At 35.6% G+C, this 13,682-nt stretch overlaps 2 protein-coding genes across 7 annotated transcripts in view; one reads left to right on the forward strand and one right to left on the reverse strand.

Annotated features, from left to right (window-relative positions):
• LOC125650669 (tight junction-associated protein 1-like) overlaps nt 1–6,289 on the reverse strand; it is a 27,268-nt gene extending 20,979 nt beyond the window's left edge. For 2 of the 3 annotated variants that reach the window (XR_008803346.1, XM_048879136.2), the window contains exons 1-6: nt 6,123–6,289; nt 5,889–5,993; nt 2,379–2,419; nt 1,803–1,967; nt 1,601–1,667; nt 546–653 (exon numbers count right to left, since the gene is read on the reverse strand). Coding sequence is in view for 1 of the 3 variants with exons in the window: in XM_048879136.2 (XP_048735093.1) it covers nt 546–653; nt 1,601–1,667; nt 1,803–1,967; nt 2,379–2,419; nt 5,889–5,918 (411 nt within the window). In the remaining 2 variants the exon portion in view is untranslated. The remainder of the gene's footprint in view (nt 1–545; nt 654–1,600; nt 1,668–1,802; nt 1,968–2,378; nt 2,420–5,888; nt 5,994–6,122) is intronic. The other variant, XR_008803347.1, reaches the window with a different exon arrangement.
• A 7-nt stretch (nt 6,290–6,296) lies between these two features.
• The window catches only part of LOC125650668 (F-box/WD repeat-containing protein 7-like), a 31,468-nt gene continuing 24,082 nt past the window's right edge, over nt 6,297–13,682 (forward strand). For 2 of the 4 annotated variants that reach the window (XM_056166594.1, XM_056166595.1), the window contains exons 1-5: nt 6,313–6,539; nt 10,689–10,860; nt 11,987–12,111; nt 13,022–13,174; nt 13,549–13,667. In XM_056166594.1, coding sequence (XP_056022569.1) covers nt 10,703–10,860; nt 11,987–12,111; nt 13,022–13,174; nt 13,549–13,667 — 555 coding nt within the window. In that variant the 5' untranslated portion in view covers nt 6,313–6,539; nt 10,689–10,702. Of the gene's footprint in view, nt 6,540–10,688; nt 10,861–11,986; nt 12,112–13,021; nt 13,175–13,548; nt 13,668–13,682 lie in introns of all 4 variants that reach the window. The other 2 variants (XM_048879133.2, XM_056166596.1) reach the window with 2 other exon arrangements.

Here is a 13,682-nt window from a genome sequence, read left to right on the forward strand (position 1 = left end):
ACTGTTGGGATATAAATCTAAAGGCCTATCAGCATTGTCGCAAACCATGCCTATTGTCTCCATTCACACTACATCATAGCTGCGGTTGTATGATTTAAAAAACCTCAACTTTATGAATATTCATGTTCATATATCAACCAATCGGGGAGATCTCACAATTCTTTTGGATGAAAAAAAAAAAACACACTTGGAGATTGTTGCATGGCTCATAGCGGAATAATACGAGGATTGCCAATTGAGAAAAACTGGCGGATTTCATTTAATGTATAGCTATATATTTGACTTGCATCTAAAAGAGTGATCTGTAAGCTTTTTTGTCTGTTATTATCTGTAAACAAATGCTACATGCTTTAACTGTGAGTGTAGTCATTAAAATATCGAAATCTATTATCATGACTGTGATTGGTCAATAAATGATTGTGTTATTTCATAAATATTCATGAAAATTGAGGGCTTCGCTGATCATACGGCCACGGTTTGAGGTAGAGTAGGTACGCCGGACTCAGTAAGCATGGCTAGCGATGATGGTAACATAGAGGACTAACATTTTCCTCTTCCAGTTCACAGACAGTTGCCTTAGCATCAACAAGTCGTGATGTGGTGGTAGCAAGTTCTCGTTGAAGTTCCGTCTTCTCCTCCTCAAACCCACTAACCTGAGTAAAATAAGGATCAATAATCAAAGAGCATAAAAACCGGAAACACATTTATAAGGTGCAACTTTTAAACCTTCATTAGTTCTTGACTGTCCCTGTTTACACACACATTTAAGTTATAGATACATCAAATTGATAATTAATAATTGAGACTATTGTATGAGGACTTATTTTTAAAACAGGATTCAAATTTTGGCGGTGAAGCAAGAGCACTAACTTATAGCTGCACTAAAATATTAAATTCTCTATTTATCCATTCGTATACATAGAAGAAACGCTAAATCATGATATTTAAGCCAAATAGAGTATCAGCTCCGACTGTACCAAATTTTAAATTCGCTAAGTACACACACAGTATATTTATATCAGCATATATACTAACACCCAGAATCCTGTACAAACATTTAGTGACTTAGTCTATCAATGGTCACTGCTATGAAAGGCGAAGCTAACGAACAGTGATCAATCTCATAACTATACTATAAGCAACACAAAATAGAGAGTTGGTTAAACACGGACACCTGGATATGCTAGAGGTGGGACCAGGTGCCTAGGAGGAGTAAGCATCCCCTGTCGACCGGTCACACCCGCCATGAGCCCTATATCTTGATCAGGTAATTAAAAAAACGTTATCTGTAGTCAAAATCAGTGTGCCAAGAATGGCCTAACAATCGGCATGAAACACGTCAGACAGCATTTGACCAAATGATAGGTTGTATTGGCAAACTAGATTGTTATAACGACCATAGAATTTGTGAAATGCTGACTTTAGACGATCGCGAAACTGTTGAAACCCCTGCACCATGAATCCAAAGTTTGAAAGAATTTTCTAAAGATGAAAGGATTATAGGTTTAATGTCTTTATAATATAGGCAATCTATTGTTTTCTAGACCATAAGTTTCCGCACTTCACTGAAAGAATAAAAAATACACGTCCCCACACTTACAATCTTTAAAGCTTTGTCCTCAAGACTGTGGTTGACTTTTTGGATTCTTTTATGGCTTTCAAAAAGTCTGCAAATATTAATTTTTGAAAACATCACAAATTTCAAACTACCATGCATTACTTAATACCATGGTAGCAAAATATTTGTTTTAGAAACCCTAAATATCAATCTTTAGATAATGTTCAACATGATTTTAACACACCTGTCATATCTGTCACGTAATTTATTGAGTTCTTCTCGGAGTTTGAGGACCTCGTAGTTGGCGACCTGTTTGCTGTCCATTAACTCCCGGCCAATCTTTGAAATATGTTCGTTACTTCTTCGTAATTCACTTTCTAGTTCCACAATTTTCTGATGCAGGTCCAAACTACCAAAAAACATGTAGAGTGTATGTTTACTTTGGAATTATGCATATCAAAATGCTGACTTTCATATACTTTAATATTTTATGCATGAAGTTATGAATACACCTCTCAAAGATAAAGTAAACCTGCGAAACACTTAAATATAAGCCTCTATTTGCCCACCAAAATTCAAAGTTGTGCTTCTGTTTTGAAATTAAGTATCCAGACACATCTCAATTCCATAAAAATGACTTCAGAACCGAAACACTAAGAATATGATGTTTTTTTCCTTATTTTTGCATTTTTCCTTTCAAGCAACATTGAACGTAGATTTGATATTTGTTTGATTTTGATTTGAAGTACATATGGCATACAACATGACCATCATGCATCACTGCAGCATCATTTAAAAGTATAAATAGAATACACATTACCTGGATTGGTCCATACATCCTGCACAGGAACAGCCACATTCCTAAATAGAAAAACAGGCTCATAAATCATAAATCTCACCAGAGCCATGAATCATAAATCTCACCAGGCTCATGAATCATAAATCTCACCAGAGTCATGAATCATAAATCTCACCAGAGTCATGAATCATAAATCTCACCAGAGTCACATTGTTCATACAGAAAAAAAATGGCCCAACACTATCAGGCCACGGCCTGTGATGGACTAGCTATTTTTTCAGAGAGCTACAGTTCTGCAGCTAGTGATGGACTAACTTGAATCTACACGATGAACTTGCTTCTCAACACGAATCATCTCGATCAGCTTAATTATTTGTTGGTTTTCTCCTCTAAACCTTGACAAGTAGTATCGATGACTTCGGGAAAGAGGCTATAAATTTATTTTATGTAGTGAAACATTTTTACAAATTTTGTAATTCCTGGCCTAACAATTCTACAAAAGAATTCTTTTTTTTTTAATGACCTACCTATAATTTTCATTTTCTTACTTATCTCCACTTAAAATGGACATGACTTTTCATGCAAGGACACAATGTGCATGGTTGATACTCCAGAGATTCTCCGAAGCAGAGCTCACACATTTACAGAGCTCACACATTTACAGCTCTAATAAAGAAAGACAATATACCAAGCAGAGCTCACACATTTACAGAGCTCACACATTTACAGAGCTCACACATTTACAGAGCTCACACATTTACAGCTCACACATTTACAGAGCTCACACATTTACAGCTCTAATAAAGAAAGACAATATACCTTACATCTTTGAAGAGAAAAATATCACTTAAAAAACCAGACAAACAGCTACACAAAGTGGACTCTCTTTATGAAATACCAGGTAAATAATTTCAGATATATACATCAAATATCGACTTTTGATGTGAGAGTGTGTGTACATAGTCTATGTTCTTAATCTAAGTCTTTCATAATGACATAAACACATTAATCATTACAGAAAATGTGTGGCCTCTAAGATATCTAGTCAATAAATTATGCTTTCTTTGAAGATTTATCACTCCGTCAATAATCAAGTGATCAGCTGAAAAACAGAAATACCTGTGCAGTACTGCACTTCCATTCAATTACTAGTTTACAATTAAATACTATATCATTGCTGGTGAGGGTTATAGTCTGCATATCCATCAAAACCATGGGGTCCACTATTCTCATTTGCATGCTATGTACAATGTAGGATTGCAACCCCTGACAAACAAAGATAAGATGGCCTATGATATGATTTAGAATATGCATTTCTACTATGAAAAATAATGCAACAACAGAGTCCCTTCAAATCCCAAGCAATTATATCGCTTGGATTCAAATTTACTATTAAAGAGTACTCTTTAACAGTAAATTCGAACTCAAGCGATATAAATGCCCGTGCTTCAAATATAAGATTTGTGTATAGGGTCTAGGTGTACCAAGATTTTTAAAAATGGCAAAACTGCACCAAGCCATAATGCTAGATTCATTGTAAAATAAGACTTCAACCAACATCTTCATATAAAAGACATATATAGTTTTAATTTTAAGCTTTAATAGCCTTATATTCACTGACTTAAATCGTATTAAGTTTCCCTGTGTACATGCATTACCAAGTAATTTAAATCATATCAGGTTTCCCTGCACCATAATTTTCTGTTACTGTACAGTGCTATGTATAAAAACAACATAAAAAACCTGTACCATACTGACCACCAGTTGCCATGTATTTAGGATTACTAGATTAAGTACTACATGTATAAGCATGTTATTTCATCATTGTCCACATCACGCCAGAATCACATGCTGAATTGCAACAGATGTTATTATTAAATACTTTATCATGCTTATATCCATAGGCATGATAAGGATTTCAGAGTTTCTAAGTGACTTGAACCCTTATGATGAATAAAAAACCATGTTAGAAAAATTGTGACTTTTACTTTTATTATTTGAAGTGTTATGGTTTTATGGACAATTCACCATTTGGGATTCTTTCTCTCTCTCTCTCTCACTTACTTTCTCTCTCTCTTATGAAATGGATAGTAATATGCATCATTTCTTGATAACAATTATTAAATGAGCCCATGTTTCAGAATTCCTGATCTTAATCATGTTTAATAACATTAATTTTTTTTAATTTCAATTTTTAATGACTTCATTATGCAATTAGCTCATTTAGCTGATGTAACTTTCCTTTTCAGAAAACAATTTTCACCAAATGCAAATGGTTAAATATGAAAAACAACTGAGGTACTTGTGTGTAGTAAACATAGTGTATCTGCCTAACAATTTGCCCCTTATTTTCCTGTATTTAGCTCCAACCATGTGCACCTGTTATTGTTAATATAATATTCCAGAACACTTTTATCATATTTTGAAAGACATATATATACGTTTAAAGCAATATTACATGTAGCTTTGAATCTGAAATTTTTTGATTTTGTTGTAAAAATATGCTATTACGATAGTTTTGTATATATTAACTTTAACCATAATCATAGTAAAATTAAAACTAAGTTTCAGATCTTATCTATTACGCTGAATTGAAATATGATATGTCGATAAAATTGCTATAAATAAGGAGTGTCTAATATGTTGATGAAAAAAAACTATAAATCATTCAATTTTCTATCAATTCAAATGAAAATTTCAGAATACATGTATACATGTACAAATGATCTAACACCCTGTAGGTCTTATTTATGATACATAAAGGTGTTTTTGCCACTTCCAGGCAGGGGGTAATTACCTGGGGTTTTTCTGTGTTTCTGCTTATTCCATGAATTTCAAAAACTCTGGATACATGTATAATATAAATTATATAAGAGCTTGCATTTTGACTTGAAATCAAAATGTGTACAAAAATGTAGAATTAATCTTAGTAAGCTGTGATTAAATGTCAAATAAAACATGTATATACTGAACAGTAAGATCTAGATATATAAATGAGACAAACCTAGTGGCCTGTAAGTTTGCATATAAACAGGTTGGGAACACTTCCCCTGTAGCGAGATATTCTCGCTAAAATGTGATTATCCCTCTTAAGTGAGAAAGTAAACATTACCATACACAGGTGTTTTGGCGTCTTTATTGAAAATTATGGCAAATCCTGTGCAATGCTGATTAAGTGCGACACTGTCACTCAACATGATGCAAATTGTTTCTATGAAATTGACCACATAATCAAGAAATTGCATATCAAAGTTGCTGTGTAAGAGGGAAGCAGTCTGAAATCCAATACACATCGTGAGTGTTTTTGTTTTGATTAATATATTTGCAGAAGTATCAGACATTTTAGCGCTTTTTCTTCTTTTCACGTGAAACACGAAGAGATGTACTCTACAGGTGTTTTTCTCGGTTGTACTGGATATATTTACTCTCGTGTTTTAGCAAGAATATCTCGCTATAGGGGAAGTGTTCCCAACCTGACCAATAGGCTACTTGTACTGTGTCGGGTGTATTTTAACACGTTAACCCTGTTACCTGGCAAACTCGGGCACTTTGTTGATACATTCCAGAGGCTTGTCGTTTTAGCGTACTACGAGTGTTCTATCCACGTTATTTTTTAGTACGTAAACTCCAGGAAATCTAAAATGTTAAAAGTGGTGTGTTATTACATATATACAGAGGCGATTCGAGCTTATATTATCTTTTGCTCCGATAGCCGGATAGGAACACGATGGTCAGTTATGATAAATGAATGTTAGCGTCTCATACCACTTCATGACGAAAATGTCCCACAATCACGAGCTATCTAAAACCCTTTATTGTTTTTTGACACTGAGTGGCAAGATATTGTGTTCAGTTATAAGTAGAACAGCCAAAACAGAACTTCGATACCACTACTAACAGCTGCCACAACACAACATCCGGTTTGAAACTCTTCAGCTTGTGGAGGTAAATTTGATATGTCTGTGTGAAAGTTACAAAACTTTTTTAACGACAAATTCGGACGATCACAGTGATAATTTAACGGTCCGCAATTCGTCATTTGATCACCGTTGGAAACTCAACCCTCTTTGAACGGCTAATCATTTTTAAAACCGTTTTTAACTTTTATAGGCCTGACAAGTTCCACTTAATGTCAGCGAGATTTGTCGAGGCTGGATATTTGCACGGGCACTGAAAGTTAATGTAAATATATAGTATCCTGGTGTCATGTATAAAATATATATATAATAACTTTTGAACAGTAAGTGGTAGAGCTTTAATATTTCACATGAGTATTCCTTGTGACAAGACCTTTCCGTTGGTACTAAAGCTTTTGACCATGACATTTGACCTACTTTTAATTTTTTTTTACATTGGTCTCAACTTCTAAATGGTAAATATTAGAGCTTTTATATTGTACATGAGCATTTCTTGTGACAAGATCTTAATACCTTGAAATGACCAAGAAGGGAAAACTTGGTCCGCAGACCAACATAGAAAGGCCCTGAGTTTTAGTGGAAGGCTGAATTTATAGGTTTCAGAACAAAAGGATTTAAATTACAACAGAAGTTACTAGCGACAAGATAAGAATGATATAGGTAAACTTGGAAAAATTTTCAGTTTACTACAAGTGCATGCACAGTAAATAGCCGTCTGCTGATCAATATACTAGCCTAGCTGTGCTAGTGCCTACAGACTTCATAAGCTTTGCTAATATTCACTTTGCCACAGGCTGTAATGTCTCTGTATATTATGATAATTCTTATTTTTACAAAATTTAAAAAGGATTACTTGGGGGCTTCTTGATACCCACAAAGTTGTGAGAAGTTTTAAAACAACCCCTTTCTTTCAAGTTGGGTAGACTCTAGTTTCTAGTGCCAGGTCCCTACGTCACAAGACTAAGGTTAGGGTAGACTCTAGTTTCTAGTGCCAGGTCCCTACGTCACAAGACTAAGGTTAGGGTAGACTCTAGTCCATACGTCACATGACTAAGGTTAGGGTAGACTCTAGTTTCTAGTGCCAGGTCCCTACGTCACAAGACTAAGGTTAGGGTAGACTCTAGTTTCTAGTGCCAGGTCCCTACGTCACAAGACTAAGGTTAGGGTAGACTCTAGTTTCTAGTGCCAGGTCCCTACGTCACATGACTAAGGTTAGGGTAGACTCTAGTTTCTAGTGCCAGGTCCCTATGTCACAAGACTAAGGTTAGGGTAGACTCTAGTTTCTAGTGCCAGGTCCCTACGTCACAAGACTAAGGTTAGGGTAGACTCTAGTTTCTAGTGCCAGGTCCCTACGTCACATGACTAAGGTTAGGGTAGACTCTAGTCCATACGTCACATGACTAAGGTTAGGGTAGACTCTAGTCCCTACGTCACAAGACTAAGGTTAGGGTAGACTCTAGTTTCTAGTGCCAGGTCCCTACGTCACATGACTAAGGTTAGGGTAGACTCTAGTTTCTAGTGCCAGGTCCCTACGTCACAAGACTAAGGTTAGGGTAGACTCTAGTTTCTAGTGCCAGGTCCCTACGTCACATGACTAAGGTTAGGGTAGACTCTAGTCCATACGTCACATGACTAAGGTTAGGGTAGACTCTAGTCCCTACGTCACAAGACTAAGGTTAGGGTAGACTCTAGTCCATACGTCACAAGACTAAGGTTAGGGTAGACTCTAGTCCATACGTCACAAGACTAAGGTTAGGGTAGACTCTAGTCCATACGTCACAAGACTAAGGTTAGGGTAGACTCTAGTCCCTACGTCACATGACTAAGGTTAGGGTAGACTCTAGTCCATACGTCACAAGACTAAGGTTAGGGTAGACTCTAGTCCCTACGTCACATGACTAAGGTTAGGGTAGACTCTAGTCCATACGTCACATGACTAAGGTTAGGGTAGACTCTAGTCCATACGTCACATGACTAAGGTTAGGGTAGACTCTAGTCCATACGTCACATGACTAAGGTTAGGGTAGACTCTAGTCCATACGTCACATGACTAAGGTTAGGGTAGACTCTAGTCCATACGTCACAAGACTAAGGTTAAGGTAGACTCTAGTCCATACGTCACAAGACTAAGGTTAGGGTAGACTCTAGTCCATACGTCACAAGACTAAGGTTAGGGTAGACTCTAGTCCATACGTCACATGACTAAGGTTAGGGTAGACTCTAGTCCATACGTCACAAGACTAAGGTTAGGGTAGACTCTAGTCCATACGTCACAAGACTAAGGTTAGGGTAGACTCTAGTCCATACGTCACAAGACTAAGGTTAGGGTAGACTCTAGTCCATACGTCACAAGACTAAGGTTAGGGTAGACTCTAGTCCATACGTCACAAGACTAAGGTTAGGGTAGACTCTAGTCCATACGTCACAAGACTAAGGTTAGGGTAGACTCTAGTCCATACGTCACAAGACTAAGGTTAGGGTAGACTCTAGTCCATACGTCACAAGACTAAGGTTAGGGTAGACTCTAGTCCATACGTCACAAGACTAAGGTTAGGGTAGACTCTAGTTTCTAGTGCTCAGGTCGCTACGTCACATGACTAAGGTTACGGTTAAGCAGCCTATACAAGGTGATGTGTCATATATTCATTTAATGAGGACCCAGGCATAGGTTTTCACAAGTTTGATGATTGAAATATTGCTAATTTTAGGTTCTGAAATTTATGTATAGTTGGCCTAGCTATTTGAAAACTTTCTACAGTTGATTGTGTGATAGATGGATTCAAAAGTTGGTGTCAAGTAGCTCAGTCGGTAGTGCACTTGTATTGGTGATCTGAAAGGTTGTCATTTGAATCTCTGCCCCCTAAATCAACTATTATATCTGTTCTTTGCTACAATATCATTGGACACATTTCCATAAGTAATAGCAGAGACATAAATTATTATTTCTATTGTATACTTGGGTATTGTCTGAGTAACCCTATGTTCCTTAAAATTAAAAGAACTGAGACCCTGAAGAGGTTGAGACACATTGCTTAATAGGAATGGAGAGGCATAATAAGGATTTCATCCCTGAAGAGGCCGAGACACATTGCTTAATAGAAATGGAGAGGCATAATGGGGATTTCATCCCTGAAGGGGCCGAGACACATTGCTTAATAGGAATGGAGAGGCATAATGAGGATTTCATCCCTGAAGGGGCCGATACTCATTGCTTAAATAGGAATGGAGAGGCATAATAAGGATTTTATCCAGCTTGAAATCTATCTGTTTTGAAAGTGTAGATTCATACAGACATTTGCTAAATACAGTTGATATTGCATTGAATAATTTAGTATCAAAATATGACTTCAAGTGCACTGCTGCATAAAAGTGCTTTGGTTAGCTGAAATTTGAGCAAGTATTTGTCATCAGCCTGGATACTGGTTAAATAAGTTAACTATTTGTCATCAGGCTGGCTACTGGTTAAATAAGTTAAGTATTTGTCATCAGTCTAGGTACTGGTTAAATAAGTTAAGTATTTGTCATCAGTCTGGGTACTGGTTAAATAAGTTAAGTAATTGTCATCAGTCTGGGTACAGGTTAAATAAGTTAAGTATTTGTCATCAGTCTGGGTACTGGTTAAATAAGTTAAGTATTTGTCATCAGTCTGTGTACTGGTTAAATAAGTTAAGTATTTGTCATCAGTCTGGGTACTGGTTAAATAAGTTAAGTATTTGTCATCAGTCTGGGTACTGGTTAAATAAGTTAAGTATTTGTCATCAGTCTGGGTACTGGTTAAATAAGTTAAGTATTTGTCATCAGCCTGGGTACTGGTTAAATAAGTTAAGTAATTGTCATCAGGCTGGGTACTGGTTAAATAAGTTGTATTTGTCATCAGCCTGGATACTGGTTAAGTTAAGTTTTGCTAAATTCTATCCATGCTGTAGAATTTAGAGAAAATCTTCACGATTAGTTTTGTCAGACAGTGTGGTTTTCAAATGAAGGCAAATTATTGAACTGTCAAAACAATGAAGTCAGTCATCACAGGTGGATTTTAAACTGAATTAATTCCAGTACTGAGTCTGTTATCCTCATTTTAAACCATTACAGTAGATGTTTTAAGCTTTATTGGTGCTATTGATGATGTTTAGTCATTAACATTCACTACATACACACACATGTATGTGATGCATAATCCATCGCGTCTTCACTCACCCAGGGTGATGATACATGGTGTTTCTCTATTACCCTTGGCTTGCGAAGATGAATCCATCAGGGATGCATCATTTCTATAAGAAAAATTATTTCAGTATTTGTAGAATCATAAAATGATATGTAAATATTCTTACATAGCATTACATGTATATTCATTTTAATATGGAGGTTAAAAATAAAATATTCGAATTAATTTATCATTAATCTTTTAATTATTTAGGTCATGCATGAACCATGTCTGCCAAAGGAGACAAAGAAACCAAATGCAGCCTGTCCTTGCTCCCTCCAGAGTTAGTGGAGAAGATTTTTCTATACCTTAATGTGAGAGACATTGCTCGACTTTCCTGTGTCTGTGTTTCATGGAGGGAAATAGCCAATGTTGATCATATATGGTAAGTATACACTCCATGAAGGAAATATCGATACTATTTTTTACTTGGTGCCAACAATCCTCAGAAATTACGAAGTACAAACAAATATTTTTTTGTTAGTCCGTGTGGCTTGATGTGCACACCTTACCATTGCATTATCTTTTTTGTTCTCCTTGAAAAAATCAGAACTGCATTCATGTTTTATGTAACAGGTAGTTATTATCAAACTTTGTTATATCTAATATAATTTCATTATTCTCCTTTCATAGGGGAATAGATATTAATATGCAATAAGCATGAATTCGTTATAAGCATGTTCATTATTAGCATGGATTCGTTATAAGCATGTTCATTATAAGTGTGTTTTACTGTATAAGCATGGATTCATTATAAGCATGTTCATTATAAGCATGTTCATTATAAGCATGTTCATTATAAGCATGTTTTACTGTATAAGCATGGATTCATTATAAGTGTGTTTTACTGTACTAACAATTTATATCTTTTTTATACGCCCGTCTTAAGACGGAACGTATTATGGTATGGTGTTCATGTCCGTCCGTCTGTCCATCCGTCTGTTAGCTTTTTCGTATCCGACCTGTAACTTAAATACTACAAGGCCTAGAATCATCAAACTTTGTCTGTAGATACATCTTGGGTAGAAGGTGTGTCGCACATTAAAACCAGGTCACTGTGACTTTTCATTAAGAAGATATCCGTCTGTCCGTCCGTCTGTTAGCTTTTTTGTGTCCGACCCGTAACTTAAATACTACAAGGCCTAGAATCATCAAACTTTGTCTGTAGATACATCTTGGGTAGAAGGTGTGTCGCACATTAAACCAGGTCACTGTGACTTTTTATTAAGAAGATATGGCCATATATGGCAAAAACTTGTCCGGCTCATAACTTGAAAACTATTAGACCTAGAATCACCAAAATTGGTCAACTAATGCATCTTAGGTAGAAGGTGTGTCGCATCCTACTTTAAGGTCACTGTGACATTTAATTAAGGTGATATAAAATAAAAATGTTTTAATGGGTACAATCTATACTGTTAACAATATGTGACGGGCGTATCATGTGCTGTGGCGGTGCACTTTATTGTGGACTGTTACATTACCATGACCATCTTGTCCAATCCTTGCAGGCTGCACCATTGTATGAAGAAGAAGTGGATGAGATTTGGTGTGCATGACAACATCCTCCAGGAATCTCCAATGTGTAAACCTCATTCCAATGTCTCCAAAACCTCACCTTACTTCCAGCTATACAGTAATTAGAACAATTAACTTCAATTAACCATTATTCATTGGCAAAGAGCTGTACATGTAATTTTGGATTAAATCTTTCACCCTCCTTAATTAAGTTTCTCTCTTATCTCAGAGTAGCAATATGCATATGGACCTACATATATAAGTCAGGGCATGGTTTTTAATTGTTTTCCTATTGTCATTAGCTACTAGTTCCTGTACATGATACATTTATTATTTATCACATATGAATTTTGATAAACATGAAAGCAGGATGTAAATATAAAAATTAAATTTCATTTTAAAAAGTACACAAGGGTTAGGGATATGCTTTATGCTAACATACAGTACTTTTCATTAAGTGCGTTTTTTCATTAAGTGCTAACTATGCCTGCGTGAAGTGTTGCAGTTCATATATTTTGAAAAATGAAATTTATTTCTTAAATACACACATTAACTGACACACTTCCAAAATGAAATTTATTTCTTATATTTACATATTCTACTTTCATTTCTGTCGGAATTCCCAGCCGTTAAAATAGATGTACTATATTTATGTGCATGTATATTCATATATGCATTGTTCACAACTGCAGCACATTCATGTGGAAATGGCTATCATTACAATCGGTAAAGAAACATTGGATATGGAAATATATAAAAATAGCCATGAATTTTAGGGTACACATAATTATGCAGAAATTACTACAGCCTTCAAATGTTTTTATATCTCCCCATCATACACTAGATATTATATACTTGTTTTTTATAATAAATAAAGGTTTTCATATTGAAAGGTCAGTGGTTTTATTAAGAGAAAAAAAGACTTTAAAACAGCATATTTCTGACAAAACATTGGTAAATGTAAATTTCTCATTATGACTGCATCATTTGAATAATTTTTATTAATGACAATCAAAAGAAAATTTCAGTTCCCAAGGAAACCAGGCTTTCCCCAATATGTCAATGGAAGAATGTGTTCATTAGAGTAGTTCACCTGTTTCATAATTGGGATAAAGGAAGGTACACACAGCCGGTGACACTCAAAGGACATAGAGACCAGGTCAAGGCCATTGACTGTAATAGTAAGTATGTCAAGGTCATCTACAAAATTTAAACTGCTGGTCATTCTTTCAATTATGCTTTACAGGTTTCTTGTGAATAATCTGTCTGTCTTTGAATTATAGTGCACAGAGTAATTACACATACAGTTTAGTTATTATATTGTATACGAAATACAGTTTCGTGGAAGTGAATGTTCCTAGACATTTTCTGTTACCTCTATTCTAGATTTGGTAGATGATATAACTTTACTATTGACCAATTCTTATTTGCGTATGAGAAATTTCTGCCAGTTTCACAAGTCTTCTTCACAAACATGTCCTGCTGTATTATACGTATTGATGGGGATAAATGCCTAATTTAGGATTGAGCTTCATGGTACTGGAAATGTTTTCAGGGACGTGTATTGTCAGTGGATCGGAGGACCATACTCTAATTGTTTGGAGTTTACAGAACTGCACAAAGTTATACGAAATCAAAGCTCATTCTGATGCTGTTACAGCTGTCATTTTAAAGGTAGGAATTTTCCAT

Source organism: Ostrea edulis, chromosome 5 (assembly GCF_947568905.1).
Source record: "Ostrea edulis chromosome 5, xbOstEdul1.1, whole genome shotgun sequence".
NCBI classification, from domain to species: Eukaryota; Metazoa; Mollusca; class Bivalvia; order Ostreida; family Ostreidae; genus Ostrea; species Ostrea edulis.